We start from the raw sequence: 20,636 nt of genomic DNA on the forward strand, positions 1-20,636 counted from the left end.
CTAGAAGAGTCAAACTCATTTGTTTTTCATTTTGTTTTGAATGTTGTGAAAAACAATGTGACGATGTAGCATTATGTGGCCTCCCTCAGAGATATTTTTTTCCTTTCCACTAATTAAAAAAACAACTGGAAGATCCTCCCTCTATTTGAATAAAAATAGTAAATGAAAGAACCAGCTACAGAAACATTTTCATGCACTGGGCCAAACACTACTCATTTTACTCAGGTGAATAGTCCATTGACTTCAGTTGGGCCTACTGGCAGAAAGTAATGAATCAAGTAATATGAAATGTAATAGTTATACAGTATAGCTAGTTATATTTTCAGAACACTCGAATATTAACTAATTAATTCCTACAGCAAACCTAGGAGACAACAGTCAGAAGTATCACTATGTCCATTTTACTGATTAGTCTTGAGAAGAGGGGAGAAGTAAAGAGGTAGAGAAGTAGTATCACCACTTTCCATGTGCACCCCGTTAATGAGAAAGAGAGAGAATACAATCTTTCTGATTATTTGGATGCTTATTTAATTTTTGTTAGTGCTAAGATACATGGTCATGGACACATTATAAATTTGATTAGATTAGAAAACTATTCCTGGCTCTGAGCTCCATGGCTTCTCCACAGGCCCTAGCTACATTTTTGTATCCCTCCTCTACTGAAAAGAGCCTAACTGAAATAAACAATTATACAAAGATAGCAAATGAAGTATTTGGTTAGTGCTTGAAAGATTTTAGCTCAGGTATTTTGTACTTGAATGTTTCTTTTGGGTATCTGTAAGCACCAAACTAATAATAAATTGATTACACCACATAGTACAGAATGCCTTTAAAAGTCTAATTTTATTTTGGTCTTCCCAAAATTTAGGCGAAGGAACGCAATGAAACTGCTAAAATATGAAGGTCTAAATATGTCCAGGACAAATTTGTTATTCACTTCTCTAGTTAAATACCTGCTCCTGATTTATAATATACTACATAAACCTTAAGGAAAGACCACAGAAAGACTTCTATTAAAGTTTAAGAATTTTGAAGGAAAAGAACTACAAATACTCTGAATATTTCAAAATATATAGTTTAGATACAGATCATTAAAGGTCAATGGAAGATGTGTTAACACAGTAGAAATTTGCAAATAAATCCGCACTCCACAGTAGATGTTAGTTATAATTTCCTTTGATAGGATAAGTAGCCACATCTAACAAGAAATGCTAGTCTGGCAGAGATTCCTAATGTTTTAGGCCAAACAGGCTGCCGCTATTCTAAAAGAATTATTCATTGTGCCTCTGAGAGCCATTATTGTAAGGTGACTCCTAATTATGGGCAACTCTGCATGCTGCATCAGCCTATATACAGGTTTCAGAGTAGCAGCCGTGTTAGTCTGTATTCGCAAAAAGAAAAGGAGTACTTGTGGCACCTTAGAGACTAACCAATTTATTTAAGCATAAGCTTTCGTGAGCTACAGCTCACTTCATCGGATGCATTCAGTGGAAAATACAGTGAGGAGATTTATATACTCACAGAACATGAAAAAATGCGTGTTTATCATGCACACTGTACAGAGAGTGATCACTTAAGATGAGCTATTACCAGCAGGAGAGTGATGGGGGGGGGGGGAAAAACCCTTTGTAGTGATAATCAAGGTGGACCATTTCCGGCAGTTAACAAGAACGTCTGAGGAACAGTGTGTGTGGGGGGGAGCGGGAATAAACAAGAGGAAATAGTTTTACTTTGTGTAATGACTCAACCACTCCCAGTCTCTATTCAAGCCTAAGTTAATTGTATCCAATTTGAAAATTAATTCCAATTCAGCAGTCTCTCGTTGGAGTCTGTTTCTGAAGTCTTTTTGTTGAAGAATTGCCACTTTTAGATTAGAAATTGAGTGACCAGAGAGATTGAAGTGTTCTCCAACTGGTTTATGAATGTTATAATTCTTGACATCTGATTTGTGTCCATTTATTCTTTTACGTAGAGACTGTCCAGTTTGACCAATGTACATGGCAGAGGGGCATTGCTGGCACATGATGGCATATATCCATTGGTAGATGTGCAGGTGAACGAGCCTCTGATCGTGTGGCTGATGTGATTAGGCCCTATGATGGTGTCCCCTGAATAGATATATGGATACAGTTGGCAATGGGCTTTGTTGCAAGGATAGGTTCCTGGGTTAGTGGTTCTGTTGTGTGGTGTGTGGTTTCTGGTGAGTATTTGCTTCCAGTTGGGGGGCTGTCTGTAGGCAAGGACTGGCCTGTCTCCCAAGATTTGTGAAAGCGATGGGTCGTCCTTCAGGATAGGTTGTAGATCCTTGATGATGCGTTGAAGAGGTTTTGGTTGGGGGCTGAAGGGCGTTTGGTTGGGGGCTAGTGGCGTTCTGTTATTTTCTTTGTTGGGCCTGTCCTGTAGTAGGTGACTTCTGGGTACTCTTCTGGCTCTGTCAATCTGTTTCTTCACTTCAGCAGATGGGTATTATAGTTGTAAGAATGCTTGATAGAGATCTTGTAGGTGTTTGTCTCTGTCTGAGGGGTTGGAGCAAATGCAGTTGTATCGTAGAGCTTGGCTGTAGACAATGGATCGTGTGGTGTGGTCTGGGTGAAAGCTGGAGGCATGCAGGTAGGAATAGCGGTCAGTAGATTTCCGGTATAGGGTGGTGTTTATGTGACCATCTCTTATTAGCACTGTAGTGTCCAGGAAGTGGGTCTCTTGTGTGGACTGGTCCAGGCTGAGGTTGATGGTGGGATGGAAATTGTTGAAATCCTGGTGGAATTCCTCAAGGGCTTCTTTTCCATGGGTCCAGATGATGAAGATGTCATCAATATAGCGCAAGTAGAGTAGGGGCATTAGGGGACGAGAGCTGAGCAAGTGTTGTTCTAAGTCAGCCATAAAAATGATGGCGTATTGTGGGGCCAGCATCTCTTCTCCTCTACTGTATGTCATAACTATCTTCCCCATTCCTAACCTATTAAGTAATCCTATTTAGATTAAAATGTAGGAGAACCTGATGCAAATTTATAACAAGAGGTTTCACAGTCACACACTCAATAGCAGATCATGATGCTGCCACCCCCCTATAGGACTGTCCACTTATATTTGTTCCCTAGTTTATGGTTGTTCCTGCAAACTTTCTCTCATGTGAGCAGTCCTTCTCATGTGGATAGTCTCAATAAATGGGATTAATCCTGTGAGTAGAGGTTTGCAGTATTGGGCAGATAGACACTAAATGAGGGCTGTACTCTTAAATGCCACTTCTTGGTGTTCATGTACCTGCAGATATAGTTACACTCATGACTGGCTATGCAAATATATATTCTGCAAATACAGTTCAGTTGCATCTTTTTCACAATATATGTTTTTAAAGAATTTTATTTCCTACAGTGTAATATATACTAAATAGTCTCCAATTATTTACACTTATTATTTTATCAGAACAAACAGAAGAAATGTGTAGAAGTTCAAACAAATATAGAAAGTCATTTTCACTAAAGCACAAGCTTTATAAACTTTCATTTGGCTGTTTAGTTCACTTCCAGCTGTTTTGCTACAGAGTGTATGTGGAAAAACACACAAACTAAACAAATAACTAGATCCTGACATTAGAAACTTTTCCCACTTTAATCATCCAAACTTGGGTTTATTATCATTATAAACTGAATGGAATGTTGAGATTCAAGCAATTTGACTTGCTTGTGTACAGGGAATCAGTTCTCTAGCAATGCCTTTTACATACCCTTTGAAACGACATTAACCATTAAAAAAACCCCTATATGTCTATTTTTGTTTGCCATTTTTGGTGTGTAATAGCAGTAATGACCTTGGAACAAGGCAATTCTTTGGGGTTAATGTCTCGCTGGGGTTAATGGCCAGAGGCATTCCTTGTTGATTATTAACCGCCAGGAAATGTCTTGTATCTCAGTCATTGGGACTTAAGTTTGGCTCTCTATCTTAATTACAAAGCTCTTAGTTCCATCAAAGAATAATTTTTAAAAAGGCAAATATCCACATTGCACAACTCTGAGCTAATTGTAACTAAAAGACCAAGTTAAGAGAATGTAGAATTTTATGGTCTATACTCCAAAAATGAATTGTCTTAATATAAGTAAGGTCCTGCTCAGAGTTTTGCTTTATGCCACTCAGTGTTCATTAGTGGCAGACAATCATCTCCCTACTTTGCTCTGAAAGGATTAGAATGAGAAATTCCGTGCCACTCCTTTCAGAGGCAGCCATGTTACCTTTTCTGAGAAGTCAGAACGGACTGCTTTTGTATACCTTATAGCAGTGATTCCCAAACTTGTTCCGCCGCTTGTGCAGGGAAAGCCCCTGGCAGGCCGGGCCGGTTTGTTTACACGCCGCATCCGCAGGTTCGGCCGATCGCGGCTCCCACTGGCCGCGGTTCGCTGTTCCTGGCCAATGGGAGCTGTTGGAAGCAGCGTGGGCCGAAGGACGTACTGGCCGCTGCTTCCAGCAGCTCCCGTTGGCCTGGAGCAGCGAACCAGGGCCACTGGGAGCGGCTATTGGCCGAACCTGCGGATGCGGCAGGTAAACAAACTGGCCCGGCCTGCCAGGGGCTTTCCCTGCACAAGCGGTGGAACAAGTTGGGGAACCACTGCCTTGTAGGGTTAAGATAAAAAGCAATGACATAACAGAACAACACTTAATTTCTTTCAATTCATGTCCTTCAAAACTTGTGCATTTGTATTCACACATTGCTTAAAGTAGGTTTTCCAGATGCACACAGCTACCATATTGTACCACCATACCTGACTGTCAACCTTGGGGAAGAGGATAGCAGAGGCAGGAAATCTCAATAAGTGGGATTTGTGATCATGACCTCAAAAACAATTAAAAGAACCAGCATCACAGAACACGACAAAAACCCTTTAGCAGACAAGCCGAGAGTGAAAAATTGATGTAATGCATGTAACATTTCACATGTCTACTTGATACCAAAATGTTGCCAAACAAAGAACATTTTGGTGTTTTCTCATGCAAGTCATATTCTACCAAATGTCAAAAACCATAAACTAATAAGGAATCTAAAAACAGACCCCAAAGACAAAAGTGAGAAAATTTAAATCTTTAAAGTCAACATGTAGACAAGATGACTCCTTTATTCAGCTTCTTCAAGACTCACTTCTGTGATGCCAACAAGAAATTAGCCAACAAAGAAATTCCTTTCTTCTATTAACAAACAAAAAGTTCTTTACTCCACTATGCTGGCCATTAGCACTTTTTGAATAACCACAGTATCCAACAGATGTTAACCCTGTCTTTCAGCTCTACTATCTTATTACTTCCTCATTATGTCATATCTGATATTAGCTTCTAAGGTATTTGGGGGCACAGATCATGTTGGGAAAGGGATACCTCCCATTTTTTTTTGGCAGAATGATAAATTAACAATCTAGTAAAAACTGCAGAGACATTTTAAGTAGGCAGAATATAATTGCCCATGTTGGGAATGGTTCAGATCTACTTTGCAAGATTTAACATTTACAGATTTCTGTCTGGTTCCTCATCCTCAATACACACACCGATTGAAGTTTTTGGTTTTTTTTAAAATTGCTAACCCAACCACAAAATGCACATTAATGTCTCTGGTGAGGGTTCAAGCCACTAAAATTTGCCATTGCTCCTGAATGGAGATTGTTAGTACTGCTAATCCTTCTTTGGATGAGTTTAGTACTAATTACATATTAATAGTAATAAATATTTAACATTTAACATCAAATCACTTCACTGTTAAATAATTAATTAATCCTCTCAACACTTTGTAAGATGGGTATTAATTTCTTTTTACAGATAAGGCATAGAGAAATTAAGTGAGTTGCCCAAAGCCACATAGATAGTCATTATCAAAGCTGGGAATAGAGCAATGGCTCTCAACATTTCCAGACTACTGTACCCCTTTCAGGAGTCTGATTTGTCTTGCATACCCCAAGGTTTCACCTCACTTAAAACTACTTGCTTACAAAATCAGACATATGAATACAAAAGTATCACAGTACACTATTACTGAAAAATTGCTTAATTGCTCATTTTTACCATATAATTATGAATCAATTGGAATATAAACATTATAATTACATTTCAGTGTACAGTATATCGAGCAGTATAAACATGTCATAGTCCAGGGGTTGGCAATCCTTCAGAAGTGATGTGCCGAGTCTTCATTTATGCACTCTAATTTAAGGTTTTGTAAGCCAGTAATTCCTTTTAATGTTTTTAGAAGGTCTCTTTCAATAAGTCTATAATATATAACTAAACTATTGTTGTACGAAAAGTAAATAAGGTTTTTAAAATATTTAAGAAGCTTCATTTAAAATTAAATTAAAATGCAGATCTTATCAGTTTAGTGTGATCCTGGTCCTTGCTTTTCCTTGCTGAGTTTTCCAGTGTCTTGCACGTATTTGGATACTTTAAACGGCACACAGGCTTCTGAGTGATCAGTTGTTAACCAGCTCTGAGAGGGACAGAGGACAGATTTCATGTGTGAAAATACCTGTTCACACAGGTATGTGGATCCAAATGCTGAAAGCATTGCAAATGCAATTTTCTTCAAATGGTTATATTTCACTGGCAGGGACGTCCAGCAGGTCAGAATAGAGGCCCCATGATCTCTCTCGGTAGCTTCAAGTGCACTCCACAGATCTCCAAACTTTGATGCCTACAATTCTGAACTTTTTAACTGAATGAGCTGCATTTCAAAATCTTCAGCACCCATCCACTGAAATACAGACAAATCCAAGTCGCTTTCATTGAACTTTTCAGGTTTAATTAGAACAGAAAGCATTGGGCCAAATCACTGGAAATCTTGAAATCTGTCAGAAAATTCTGATTCCAGTACTTGCACGTACATTCTAATCTCAACGTCAAACGCAGTGCGCTGTTCCACGTGGCATGATGGTGATGTAAGCAGTAAATCAGGACTTAAAAATATCCCAGTACAGTGGCGCTGGAACAATTTTTAAGGTGCGGGTGCTGAGCTGCGCCCCTCTTGCCCCTGTCTGCACCCCTCACTGCCCCAGGCTGGGGCCAGTGGGCCACAGCTGGGGGTGGTTGCAGAGCCCCGGGCTGGTGTCCGGGAACCCAGGCCAGCAGCAGAGCCCCCCGGATTGGGGGCTGGGACCTGGGGCCGGCAGTGGGCTGAGTGGGGCCGGCAGCCGGTACCCCAGGCTGACAGTGGAGCCCCTGGGACCGGTGGCCAGGAGCGGGAGCCGTCAGCGGGCTTAGCAGAGCTGGTGGATGGAACCCCAGCTGGCAGGGGGCCGGCAGATGGTATCCCAGGCCAGCAGCAGAAACCCTGGGACCCCAGGACCCGGGCAGTGAGAGTGCCACTGAAAATCAGCTCGCGTGCCATAGGTTGCCTACACCTGTCATAGTCTATGAAATTTTAGTTTGTACTGACTTTTCTAGTGCTTTTTATGTAGCCTATTGTAAAACTAGGCAAATATGTAGGTGAGTTGATGAATCTCCTGGAAGACCTCTGCATAACCCTCAAGGTACGCGTACCCCTGGTTGAGAAACACTGGAATAGAGTATAGCGGCTCCAGACTATATTTCTAGACCAGGCACAGAACTACCTCACATTATGTTCTACTGTTTTATTACAGCAAAGTTATATGCTCCCAAAACACTTATATGTATTAAACATGCTCTTTGAATACTATGCTTGATAAAATTCTAAATGTTTGGCTTTTAAGGCACAGATGTACTATGTATTAGTATCAGAGTAGCAGCTGTGTTAGTCTGTATTCGCAAAAAGAAAAGGAGTACTCGTGGCACCTTAGAGACTAACAAATTTACTTGAGCATGAGCTTTCGTGAGCTACAGCTCCAGCTCATGAAAGCTTATGCTCAAATAAATTTGTTAGTCTCTAAGGTGCCACGAGTACTCCTTTTCTTTTTACGTATTAGTAGTGCAAGTTTTCTTTGATACTGGACAAACACACTGCAGCGAGATACTTCTCAACAGAAAGGACGGTTCTTGAATTCTTTTCAGAACTTACATCCAGTATTGAGAGTGTTTGGGTTTTTTTTACTTTGCATTATTATACAACAGTTCTCAGCTGGGATCTAACGGATATTCCCATCCTTCACATTCTCTTTTCTTTACTTTCTCAAAGCTGAGGCTATGAAAACACTGCCAGCAGCCTAGTACAGCTTTTCATGGAAAGTTGTCACTCTAACCTGGCGCCTAACTGCACTTTATTATTGTCTCCAGGGAATTTAACGCTTTGAGGTCACTTGGACTTCATTATGCCAACAGAGAAGGTAACAAAAACTTTCACTGTGAATGTAGAAAAAGAAAATATTAAGCATTACTGAAGTAGCTCTTCTTGTGTGAGTTCTTCTGTTCTTTGCTCCCCAGTTACCATGGCCAGCTCATCCTTCAGTTCCTGGATCACCTTCTTCAGCTGGATAATCATCTACAAATGGCAAGGCAATAAAACAAGCATCACCTTCTGATTAATGGGTAGACCATGATCTTTGCATTAGAAACCTGAGATCAATAGAACATTACTTTGTGTGTGTTTTTTTTTCACTCTCATTTTACAATTTCCTTTTTTTCAAATAGGCCAAAATGACTAAATATATTCCACTTGTCTTTTCCATTTATAAAAATGGAAAAAGCCTTCCAAATTCAGTAAATTGTATGTGTTAGAAGACATGGATGTACAGCATGATTTTAAAAGATTATATATAAGAAAAATAATTTGTCATTGGAGTGGAAGAGAATTTTATGTCATTACTTTTACTTGTTATTGTATCTTTGCCAAAAAGAGTAAAAGATTGGACAACCACACCCCAAAGCTGGATCATTCTTTTCTTCTTTAGCAAAATAAGTTTCTAAATGAAAACTAAATTTTTAATGTAGAAGTTTTTTAAAATATAAAAATCAATGTTCTCAAATATAAAGGTACACTGTGCTTCATTCATATACAGCCAATAACCAGCAAGTATTATGAATCAACATAATGAGAAGTAATTAAACCACATTAATAAGTAGAAGTAATTGAGGAGGTAATCTGAATATCTATATTGTGTTTTCTAATTTTGTCACTATTGGAACCTGAATCTCATTGCTTTAAAAGAGAAAGTTTGTATGAGGAGACTTCTGGCAATACAATATCCTCCTAGGAATAAATCCTGTGAGGTGCTGACCTCCTGCAACTCCCCTTGACTAAAATATGAACAGCAGGTACTTGGCACCTCTCCGGATTTGGCCCTTTTAATGAATTAACATCTTATGACGGGTTAGAGAAATATCAAAAGTACATTATTTTTCAAAACCCTTAATAAATATGAAGGCCTTGATTCCACATACAATAGCTTTAAAAAGGCAGCCCTTTCAAATGTTACATGGCATGGATTTCAGGCAAAATTAAACATATCTGATTGTATATGCTCCTACAGTTAAGATTCTTTGGGTGTTCTAATCATGCATTAAAATCCTTTCAGATATATGGATTTCTTAACCATAAATTTAACTGTAACTTTGAATTTCCTGCATTTCTGATTTTTTTAAAAATAACTAAAATACTGTTGAAAGTTTTTTTTAATGTTTACATAACTGGGACCATAGGTACTTTGAAAGTTTTACTGCAACTCAACAAAGTATTTTATATGAGAATTAAATATGCTGATAAATGTCTCATTACAAACTCTCTGATTACCACCATGAATGTACTGTATTCATAGAATCATAGAATCATAGAATATCAGGGTTGGAAGGGACCCCTGAAGGTCATCTAGTCCAACCCCCTGCTCGAAGCAGGACCAATTCCCAGTTAAATCATCCCAGCCAGGGCTTTGTCAAGCCTGACCTTAAAAACCTCTAAGGAAGGAGATTCTACCACCTCCCTAGGTAACGCATTCCAGTGTTTCACCACCCTCTTAGTGAAAAAGTTTTTCCTAATATCCAATGTAAACCTCCCCCACTGCAACTTGAGACCATTACTCCTCGTTCTGTCATCTGCTACCATTGAGAACAGTCTAGAGCCATCCTCTTTGGAACCCCCTTTCAGGTAGTTGAAAGCAGCTAGCAAATCCCCCCTCATTCTTCTCTTCTGCAGGCTAAACAATCCCAGCTCCCTCAGCCTCTCCTCATAAGTCATGTGTTCTAGACCCCTAATCATTTTTGTTGCCCTTCGCTGGACTCTCTCCAATTTATCCACATCCTTCTTGTAGTGTGGGGCCCAAAACTGGACACAGTACTCCAGATGAGGCCTCACCAATGTCGAATAGAGGGGAACGATCACGTCCCTCGATCTGCTTGCTATGCCCCTACTTATACAACCCAAAATGCCATTGGCCTTCTTGGCAACAAGGGCACACTGCTGACTCATATCCAGCTTCTCATCCACTGTCACCCCTAGGTCCTTTTCCGCAGAACTGCTGCCTAGCCATTCGGTCCCTAGTCTGTAGCGGTGCATTGGATTCTTCCATCCTAAGTGCAGGACCCTGCACTTATCCTTATTGAACCTCATCAGATTTCTTTTGGCCCAATCCTCCAATTTGTCTAGGTCCTTCTGTATCCTATCCCTCCCCTCCAGCGTATCTACCACTCCTCCCAGTTTAGTATCATCCGCAAATTTGCTGAGAGTGCAATCCACACCATCCTCCAGATCATTTATGAAGATATTGAACAAAACCGGCCCCAGGACCGACCCTTGGGGCACTCCACTTGATACCGGCTGCCAACTAGACATGGAGCCATTGATCACTACCCGTTGAGCCCGACAATCTAGCCAGCTTTCTACCCACCTTATAGTGCATTCATCCAGCCCATACTTCCTTAACTTGCTGACAAGAATACTGTGAGAGACAGTGTCAAAAGCTTTGCTAAAGTCAAGAAACAATACATCCACTGCTTTCCCTTCATCCACAGAACCAGTAATCTCATCATAAAAGGCGATTAGATTAGTCAGGCATGACCTTCCCTTGGTGAATCCATGCTGGCTGTTCCTGATCACTTTCCTCTCATGCAAGTGCATCAGGATTGATTCTTTGAGGACCTGCTCCATGATTTTTCCAGGGACTGAGGTGAGGCTGACTGGCCTGTAGTTCCCAGGATCCTCCTTCTTCCCTTTTTTAAAGATTGGCACTACATTAGCCATTGGCATGTCAGGATTTTTAATCTGATATTAGGACTGGTTACTCTACTGTTACTTTCTGATACTGATCCAGTACTTGGTACAGACTTTAAAGTGAAAATTTAGGCTGGAAGTATAAAAAGGCAGTGTGTGCAGCTGACTCTCTAGTTAGCGATTTCAAATGTTACAATGATTAACATTTATCTGATCTATATTTGAAATGCAATCTACAGGGTAGGAGTAAAATGTTGATTTTTTAAAAACAGTGTTAAAAATAACCAAATAACCATAATTATAAAATACTATTTGTGACACTCTTTATCTCATAGGGAACACCCTGCACCCCCATGTTCATCCTTATAATATGATTGTGCAGTATCCAATGCAAAGTTTGTCATGTTGGGTGTCTTAGGAAGGCTCATGATGCACTGAGCATTGTTGTTATAATAATGTTATAGGTTGTAATTTCATGCATATAGTTATGAGGTTGAAAATGTGTCCTCATGGCTTAAAACAAGCCCAGGCAAAACTCTCCAGGAACAGAGAGGCAGTTCACACCTCATCAGTGCATGTATGGGACAAACCCAGCCCAGTCTCACAGGAACAAAGAACACTGGCCTAGGCAGCAACAAAGGATCTGTTGAACTCTCAAGTGAGTCACCCCCCTTCCCTTAGTCAGTCAGGGACTACGATGAGGTAATGCTCACCTGACCCTGAAGCGGGGAGGCAAAGCCAAGAGGGAAGAAAGAACATGATAAAAGGGAGAGATGTTTGCCATGCTCTTCCTGTCTCTTCCACCTCCCTCTACAGACATCACCATCAAGCGACTGAAGCGCTGAACAAAGGGGAGAGCCTGGCTGAAGCGCAACCAGTGAGCCCGTGGTGAGAAGCATCTACATTTGTAAGGGCACTGAAAGTGTTAAGATCAGCTTAGAATGCGTTTTATTTTTATTTCATTTGACCAAATCTGACTCGTCGTGCTTTGACTTATAATCACTTAAAGTCTATCTTTTGTAGTTAATACATTCGTTTGTTTATTCTACCTGAAGCAATGAGTTTGGTTTGAAGCATGTCAGAGACTCCCCTTGGGATAACAAGCCTGGTGCATATCAATTCTTTGTTAAATTGACGAACTCAAATAAGCTTGCAGCATCCAGCAGGCATAACTGGACACTGCAAAATGGAGGTTCCTAGGATTGTGTCTGGGACCGGAGATATTGACTAGTGTCACGCAGTTGCACAGTCCAAGCAGAGGCTGGCCAAAAGTGCTCACTCACATAGCTGGTAACAGCTTACGCGCTAGAGGCTGTGCATGAACAGCCCAGGAGTGGGGGTTCTCAGAGCAGAGCAGGGTAAGGCTGGCTCCCAGAATCAAAGATTGGAGTGATCTAGCAGATCAGAGGTCCAGATAACACCAGGGGAACGTCACACTATTATTCTAAAAAAAGAAAAGGAGTACTTGAGGCACCCTTAGAGACGAACAAATTTATTTGAGCATAAGCTTTCGTGAGCTACAGCTCACTATTAATCTTTTTTTGATTAGTGCCAACAGTATACTAGATTCAATTGAAGCTCAGCGTTTGGTTTTTAGTTTGAACTAAATCCTACTTTTGTCTGGAAACAGAGGTAGTCAAAGCTAAACTGCTTTAAAGAAGAAGAGAAGAAAATGGGCATCAAAAGATTCCACATCTATTGGTCAGTTTAGCTGAGATAAACAGTGAAAAACATACAGTAACTCTCCTTATTGAGGGATAAAATACATTTCAGGGTCAAACTTACCTTAGTAGCACTAAGGTGTTATGCACTCCCTTTGTATGACCTGCACTTACAGTAAAGATGATGAATCATGAAACTAGTATGGTGTTTAATTTTATGTGCCAAATCATAAGCCCAGCACACACAGCTGTGCACTGGGAAGATAACTGTGGTAGTCATGAAGGACAAGGAATCCCCTTAGGCCACAGTGTGGTCATGGAACCATGTAGCCTCTATGGTTCCTGTGCTTTATCCCCTTACTCCATGGGAGGGAATGGCCAATCGATTCATAAAATCACAGATCCACTAACTCCATTTCTAACCCTCCCTAGTCCAACTATGCTTTGCTCCCCAAACACCACCTTGCAGATGGCAGCACACTGAACATGTGGAAGGAAAGCTCTGCAGTATGTAGTAAATGTTGGGGGCCCTGCATGTGTTTCACTGCAATTAAGACTTCTGGGGCCATGAAAAGGGTGTGGCAGGATTTAACCCTATATGGTAAAAAACATCTCATGCAATGTTAAACTTCTTTTATTATCCTTCAACTTGCCTCTCATTTTAAGTTTTTTTAATAGCTGGAGTTGTGGGAGAAAGAATTTATAGCAAAGTGTGAGAAGACCCAGCAAGGATCACTCCTATCCCCTCTGAACATTAAGACCAAGTTAAAATAAACACAGCCCCATTAACAGTGGTGGCTGAAATGTGTTAGATAACAGTAAATGTCAGTCAGAGTTAGGATACTCATTAATCAAAAGAAAAAAACATGCCTGAGAAATCAACTGCCTCCTATATCATATAAAACCCTTTCTTCATTTTTTTTAAATTAACCAATTATGGGTCCACAGAAATACAAAATATACAATTAAAATTAACTGTGTCAGACTTCAGAAATTATAATGATTATTTTAGAGTATTAAAAAGAATTGATTATGGAAGTTATGCTGAACAAAAAAGGGACCCAAAATAGTTTCAACTAGAATCATTTAAATTCTGTGTTCTTCAAAGATGAAAAGCAATGGTCCAGTTTTCAAAGATAGCCTCCATTTCTGCAGTTTTATGCCCACTAAGAATTATGGGTTCCAATACTAGTAGTTGGATATCAACAAAATAATACAATGAGATTTTATCTTGAACTTATACTCCTTCTTAGATCTTTGTTGTTCTCTATATACTGCAACACATCTATCACTCTTTCCTCACTGCATCCAAGCTTTCTCCCTCTGGAGAAATTTATGTAACATTACCCAAATGTTGCACTGTGTCGGAAGAGAATATCGTTTGATGTTCAATATGCGGCCCACTTGCTGAGACAGCTATTATTATGTGCTGTAGTGTATTGAACTGATCATTCCTTAAAATGATGCTCTCTGAGTTTTCAAAGGAAACAAGTTATTGGTTATGTAACCAGTGCAGAAAATTACTTTTTATTTTACTTCCTAATATACCAACTTTCAGGAGTACAGACCTTCTCATCAAATGAAGTTAATATGCAGTGAATCTGGGTGTTGCATATAGCATCTTTTAATGGAAACAGTAGCCACAAGTCAAATAGACAAATGTGTATATTCTAATTCTGTTACATACATCAAAGGAAGCAGTTTTTTTGTGGCAAACTTTCCCTTTATGACTGTGGATTATTACCCATCTCCTCTTCTGGAACTTCCTTCTCAGGCCCCTGCTCTCTTCCTCAATCCTCCCTGCTTCCCTCAGGAGCTGAACAAGGTCTACTGCCTAACATTTTATCATAGAAATCCCATTTCTATTCGATTTAGTCTTCCTCCTCCTTCCTTAATGGGAACTGGAGCAACGGAACCTCTTTTCCTGGATAGAGAGAAGTACAGCAGACCTGCGTGAAGATTGCTCCAAGAAACAGTTCCAAGCCTTACATCATACTAAGCGCTGGATTAAGCATGCCACCTCAGTAGCGTACCTTATTTCTACAGAGCTATGAAGCCGCAGCTATTTTATCACTAAGACAGCTATTGCCACCCTTTTTCCCTTCCATTTCTGCTGAATGCTTCTAAGTTTTAAATAGCCCATCTAAATAAACATGGATCAATAATTATTGTTACAGGAAACACAAGATTAAAGGAAGCCAAATTTAAGTTTAGAAAGGATAGTTCATTTCTAAAACTCAGTACAAGTTCTCATCTCTGCCCACCCTAAGTATAGTGAGTTCTACCTTGCATTGCTATCTCTGCCAGTGCAAGGACCAAGTGTTTGAAAGAAACAAGACAAATGTAGATGGCACGCCCACTGTTCTTTCTCCTGAGACCCAGTGAATTGCTTTTATAACAGAAAAGTGGAGAACTAACTCTGAAATTCTTATTTCAGATAGCTGGAAAAAACTTTACTTATATTTAAACTTCTAATATGCTAGTAGAAAAACCCAATAATGGATTATAAAAAAATAATTAAAGCTTACAGCCAAGATTTAAAAATGTATGGTGAAAGTTAGATTCCTAAATCCTTACTTAGATGTCTAAGTGTCCTAATTTTCAAAAGTGCTGAGCACCTAGCAGAGCCCACTGAAGGTGCTGGATGCTCAGGACTTCTGATTTTTTGGATAATTATACTGTGCAAGTGGCTATAAGAACCCTCACTTCCCTATGCTAGGAGTTTTATATAGCACTAACTGTAGCATAGAAAAGTAAATTCTATTCTTGTAGTATTTATGTAACTGAACTTCTAAATGATCAAAACTGTATACATGGCTTAAATGCAAAGTTTCAGCATTAACAGATACCATAAAGAGACACATTGTGTCTAAAAAAATTAAATCAAAATGATAAGATGGTAATGTTAATGCCACGGGAAAATATGTCTGCATTAAGACGTTTTTCTCAGCTAAAATGTCAGGATGCTTGTGGTACTAAATGTGGTGTACCATCTTCCTACTAGATTATGCCATTATTAATCAGGGCAGACAGATGATGATATATACATGAGGATTACATTTAGAATTCTCTGATCTCAAGCCATCAATATGAAACAATAAAGTATCCACTGACACAAATCCTATCAATGTTCTTGTGTGTACCAGATGTTATTTTTTCTTCCCTTTTTTATTCTTCCTAACCATCTTTAATAAGAAAATTATTACTTATGGATGAAAACAAAATTAGAATAAAGAGAAATATAAAATAGACAAGCATTCACACATACTGACTTTGTGAACAGTAAGAAGCAATAGCACATGGCAAGCAGTACATAGGCAACTGCAGCACACTTGGGAAAGGTAAGGTAGAGAAAAGCATGGGACTGAAAGTTAAATTACTTTAGCTACTGTGGCAAATTGCCGGCACGATTATGATGGGTCCCGCGCTTCCTCTTCTTGTGGGTAGGGGAGGGGGGGGTTTTCAGGGCACAGTTTCCTGTCTCTGAACTAGGGTATCTACTGTCCCACTAGTATCCCAGAGAAGCATAGTGGCAAACCACTTGAACTAGGGCTTCCTTCCCCTGGGCTACTTCCCTCTCCTGCTCTTCAGCTTGTGGGGCTTCCTGCCTTCTCTCTCGCTGCACAAGCCGGGTGTCTCTTTACCTAGGGCCTTGGTCTTCTAGCCAGCCACAGCAGTTCTCCAAACTCTCCTCTACTTCAACTCCTTCAAACTGCTCTCTGCTCCAACTCCTTCCCCTGGCTGATTGAAGCAGGGGGGGAGGTTGTCAGGTGACTGCCTTCAGGTGCTCTAATTGGCTTCATGTGCTTTTAATTAATCTATAGAAACCTTTCTTCCCTCTACAGGGAATAAGGCTTCTCCTCATCCTGGGACTTACATATCTCTACTATATCACTCTCCTGCTGCCTTCTGGCCATGCTGTATCACACTACACAGGAAGTGCAATATGCACACTGAAACACGTCACAAGAAGTACTATGTGCTATTGTGGAAAGGAATTTTGGCAATGAAATATGAAAAGTAAACCAATCAGGCTAGAGTATTTACTGGACATCATAGACTTGGCTACTACATCAATGGCAGCCATTTGGAAAACTCCAGTAGAAGTAACACCTGTAAAGCCATTTCATGTTAATTTTAAACGTTATTGTTCTGGAAGCTGGACTTTCTTTGCATTTAAGTTTTGTCTCAGTTTTTTTTTAAATGAAATCTTACGCAGTCAGGAACCTGCTACTGTCTATATTACATATACAAGACTACTCTGTTAAAAAACATTAAGTTTACAAAGTCAAAGACTCAAAAGTTAGTAAATGTCAGAAGTAAAGTTGCCTGTGCAAACTTAATTCAGCCCTCTGTGTGTGAACTGTGATACACTCTTGAATTACTTGATCACATACTGTTTTTTTTTTTTTTTCCCCACAAGAGCCCTGTTGCATTCAGGGCACAGGATGGACAGTGCTCACTTGATGAGCAGCTATTCAATATTTTATTTTCTACTAACAGTTCAATTTGTGGCCTGTGCCTTACTTACTGCACGCTATTCAAATCCTCCTCTGAAGACAGAATTATTAATTTTTCAATCAGATTTTCTTTTGTGCTAATTATAGTATCTGAACTCCCAGTCCCAATTTTCCTCTTCCCACATCCAACAACCTCCTATCCTACTTTCAACTCCCCTTCCCCCTAAGGCTCCTTGTCCCAATCTACTCCCTCTATTACCCTCACCCTGCACTTCCAGCTCTTGTCCCCTCTACATTCAAATCAGGCAGCTTCTTCCTTCACACTGCCTGGGCCCAGTAGAGGGTCACTGAGGACACAGGAAAAACAAACTCCTTCCTTCCTAGTTCAGGTTTCCAGATCTAGCAGGGCACCACAGGATTCCAGAGCTGCAACTGAAGAGAAAGTCCTTCTGAGCCCTGGGCTGGAGTATGCTTAATGTGAGTGAAATTTTCAGGGCATTTAGCTGCTAAAATCTAAGTGGTCTCTACTGAGCATATGGAAACTGATTTTTTCAAAGGCTTACAACTTGCCCACATGTGGCTGTATTTTCACAGAGATGAGATATCCCTGACACAGTCTGCCCCTCTGCCAAATTTCAAATCCCTGGCCCCAAAGCATGGGTGCTCTAGAGGTGTACAAATAAAAGGTCACAAAACAAAACAACATTTTTCCATAGCCTTGGTCTTCTCAGAATCAGTTACACAATTTTGGCAGCAATTTTCAGATAAATAAATAAATAAATAAATAAATCAGCTTGTGACAGACATCCTGCATGGAAAATTTCAGCGCTAAGATTTGGCAAAGTTATAAGCAACTGAACGCAGGGTCTTATAATCGGAAGTGTCAGGCAACCTTCATAATAGGCAGTGAAAACAGCCCCTACTCAAATCCTTGAAAAGATTCAAACAACCAAATGAGTTTGCCTTCCTCATTTATATACATTGTAAAGAGACTTCCTGGAATGTAGATTTATTCTTTACTGTAACTGAGAAGCAGAAATATTATCAGCAGAAAAGAGGAGAATACCTTATAAGGAATCTAGAAATAGTAGATTCAAAAATATAATTCATTAACAGATTTGTCACTGGCCGATACTACTAAATCTAAATCTTACTGAATGAAATCTTTCATCGTGTACTTACTACATTTGCTCTATGCTGAAAGTTTAGTTTGATTTCTAATATATTTATGGTCTATGTATAAAAAAATGTCAGAGTCAAGCTAAGTCATCTTCAGGAGTGAATTCTCTATTGTACAGTAGGATTATTAATGATAAGTTTACACAGTGAACAGTTCTCAGAGGTTTTAATTTCAAAAGCAAATAGTTAAAACCATGAGATGTTCATATATATGGTCCTCCTTTTGAGAATTAACCAGTCTTCATTCTGCACTAACAGAGAAGTGGCCCCACTCTAGAATAACAGTTTCAAACTTGCTTCATCTTAATGCTCTTAGCTCAAGCACAAAGTGGATATTCCTTAGTTTTACCAAACCTTACACTGCATATTTATCAGTGATCTGGCTCATATGGCATGGTAATGAGCCTTCCCTGGAAATAATGTACGGAACACTAGTCACTGCTGCTGTGGACTTCACCATGAGATAATTTACAGTGACATAAAATAGAGGTCAGGTTAATTGTAATTATCCTCAGATGGACAAATAAAAACAACAGCAGCAATTTTACAGCAAAAGCTGGGACTTGTATCTAAACATGACTTAATGGCATCATGAAATCTTCAACATACATATAGCTGTCCCTTTTTACTAAAACTAAACAAAACAAAAAAACAATGCCACCACTCAAAAACCCTCTTACCAGTCTAGGGTCAATTTCTTCATTAAGAACTGCCTCATTCTTAATAAGTGCAACTCGCTGTGCAAATCTGCAGGTTGATATAGATTCCTGGAAAGAAAAAAATAACTCCTTTAGCATGCACTGATATAAATGGTTTTGCTAAATTCAACGCTGAGTGCTATTTTAAGGAGGAATTTTTTTTTTAATTTTACATTTTACAGTACCAATCTCACACTCCTGGCACTTCAAATCTCTAAAAAAAACCAAACAAAATTCAGTACAATTATTCTAACTATCAACTTATTAACCTGCCAGATAAACCTCTCAAATAAAGACACCCATATCCAACTCATCAACCCATTCTATCACCAATACTCACAAAAAAGAGGTAGGATTTGCAGCAAAAAGTTAACAAATCCAGACTTTGGTGAGCTAAGGGGAAAGTAAGTTGCAAGGTCAAAGTACCTTCAAAGAGAACACCATATCAGTACCCCCTACCTCCACACTCCTCACTAGAAAACTTAACATTTATGGGCCAAATTCACAACTAACTTCAATATCAAGAGCTTAGGATCTAGCCCTCTAAATAAAAGGGAACATCAGTAGAACAAAAAGCAGTTACAGGATAAACAACTTCTAAATCATGCTGTGGCATTTTTCAAAAATAAATGTTTAGGCAAAGCCAAAGCATTTCCTTTCAAGACAGGAATCCTAAAAAATGTCCTATCACAATGATTTCATATGTAATTATTAAATTACATATTATAGACTGGGCTAGCAGCACCACCTATTATTAATGTTGTTCAACACTTCTTACTGCAGTTGATCCTCTTTTAGGTTGTATATAACATTGACAAACTTTATTCATTTGGGCTGAAATTTTATTGTTGTATGTCTGCCTCGGGCTAAATTTTTTTGGAAAATTTCAGCCCAAATGAATAAAGTGTAATATCTAGTAGATATTGCAGCAAGAAAGTGAAAACTGTCACTGTACCATTAATATCTGGGTCATTCTGGCTGATTCAGTGATTGGATCAAATATTTCTAAATAGGAGCCTAAATTCCAATACAAAATAGACTCACCAGGATACAAACTGGTGACTGGATGTACAAAATGGGTGACAGCAGCAAATCCAGACTCCAGCGAGAAACTGCTGAATTGGAATTCATTTGCAAATTGGATACTATTAATTTAGGCTTAAATAGAGACTGGGAGTGGCTAAGTCATTATGCAAGGTAGCCTATTTCCTCTTGTTTTTTCCTCTCCCCCCCCCCCAGATGTTCTGGTTTAACTTGGATTTAAACTTGGAGAGTGGTCAGTTTGGACGAGCTATTACCAGCAGGAGAGTGAGTCTGTGTGTGTATGGGGGTGGGTTTTTGGAGGGGGGTGAGGGAGTGAGAGAACCTGGATTTGTGCAGGAAATGGCCTAACTTCATTATCATGCACATTGTGTAAAGAGTTGTCACCTTGGATGGGCTATCACCAGCAGGAGAGTGAATTTGTGTGGGGGGGTGGAGGGTGAGAAAACCTGGATTTGTGCTGGAAATGGCCTAACCTGACGATTACTTTAGATAAGCTATTACCAGCAGGACA

General features: G+C 39.5%; 1 protein-coding gene across 1 annotated transcript in view; it reads right to left on the minus strand.

Moving 5' to 3' along the window:
- The window catches only part of KIF6 (kinesin family member 6), a 283,991-nt gene that overhangs the window by 155,038 nt on the left and 108,317 nt on the right, over positions 1 to 20,636 (minus strand). Inside the window, exons 9-10 of the mRNA XM_077812187.1 lie at positions 19,064 to 19,150; positions 8,319 to 8,422 (exon numbers count right to left, since the gene is read on the minus strand). Of these exons, the coding sequence (XP_077668313.1) occupies positions 8,319 to 8,422; positions 19,064 to 19,150 (191 nt within the window). The remainder of the gene's footprint in view (positions 1 to 8,318; positions 8,423 to 19,063; positions 19,151 to 20,636) is intronic.

The sequence above is a fragment of the Eretmochelys imbricata genome, chromosome 3, assembly GCF_965152235.1.
Source record: "Eretmochelys imbricata isolate rEreImb1 chromosome 3, rEreImb1.hap1, whole genome shotgun sequence".
In the NCBI taxonomy this organism is placed as follows: domain Eukaryota; kingdom Metazoa; phylum Chordata; order Testudines; family Cheloniidae; genus Eretmochelys; species Eretmochelys imbricata.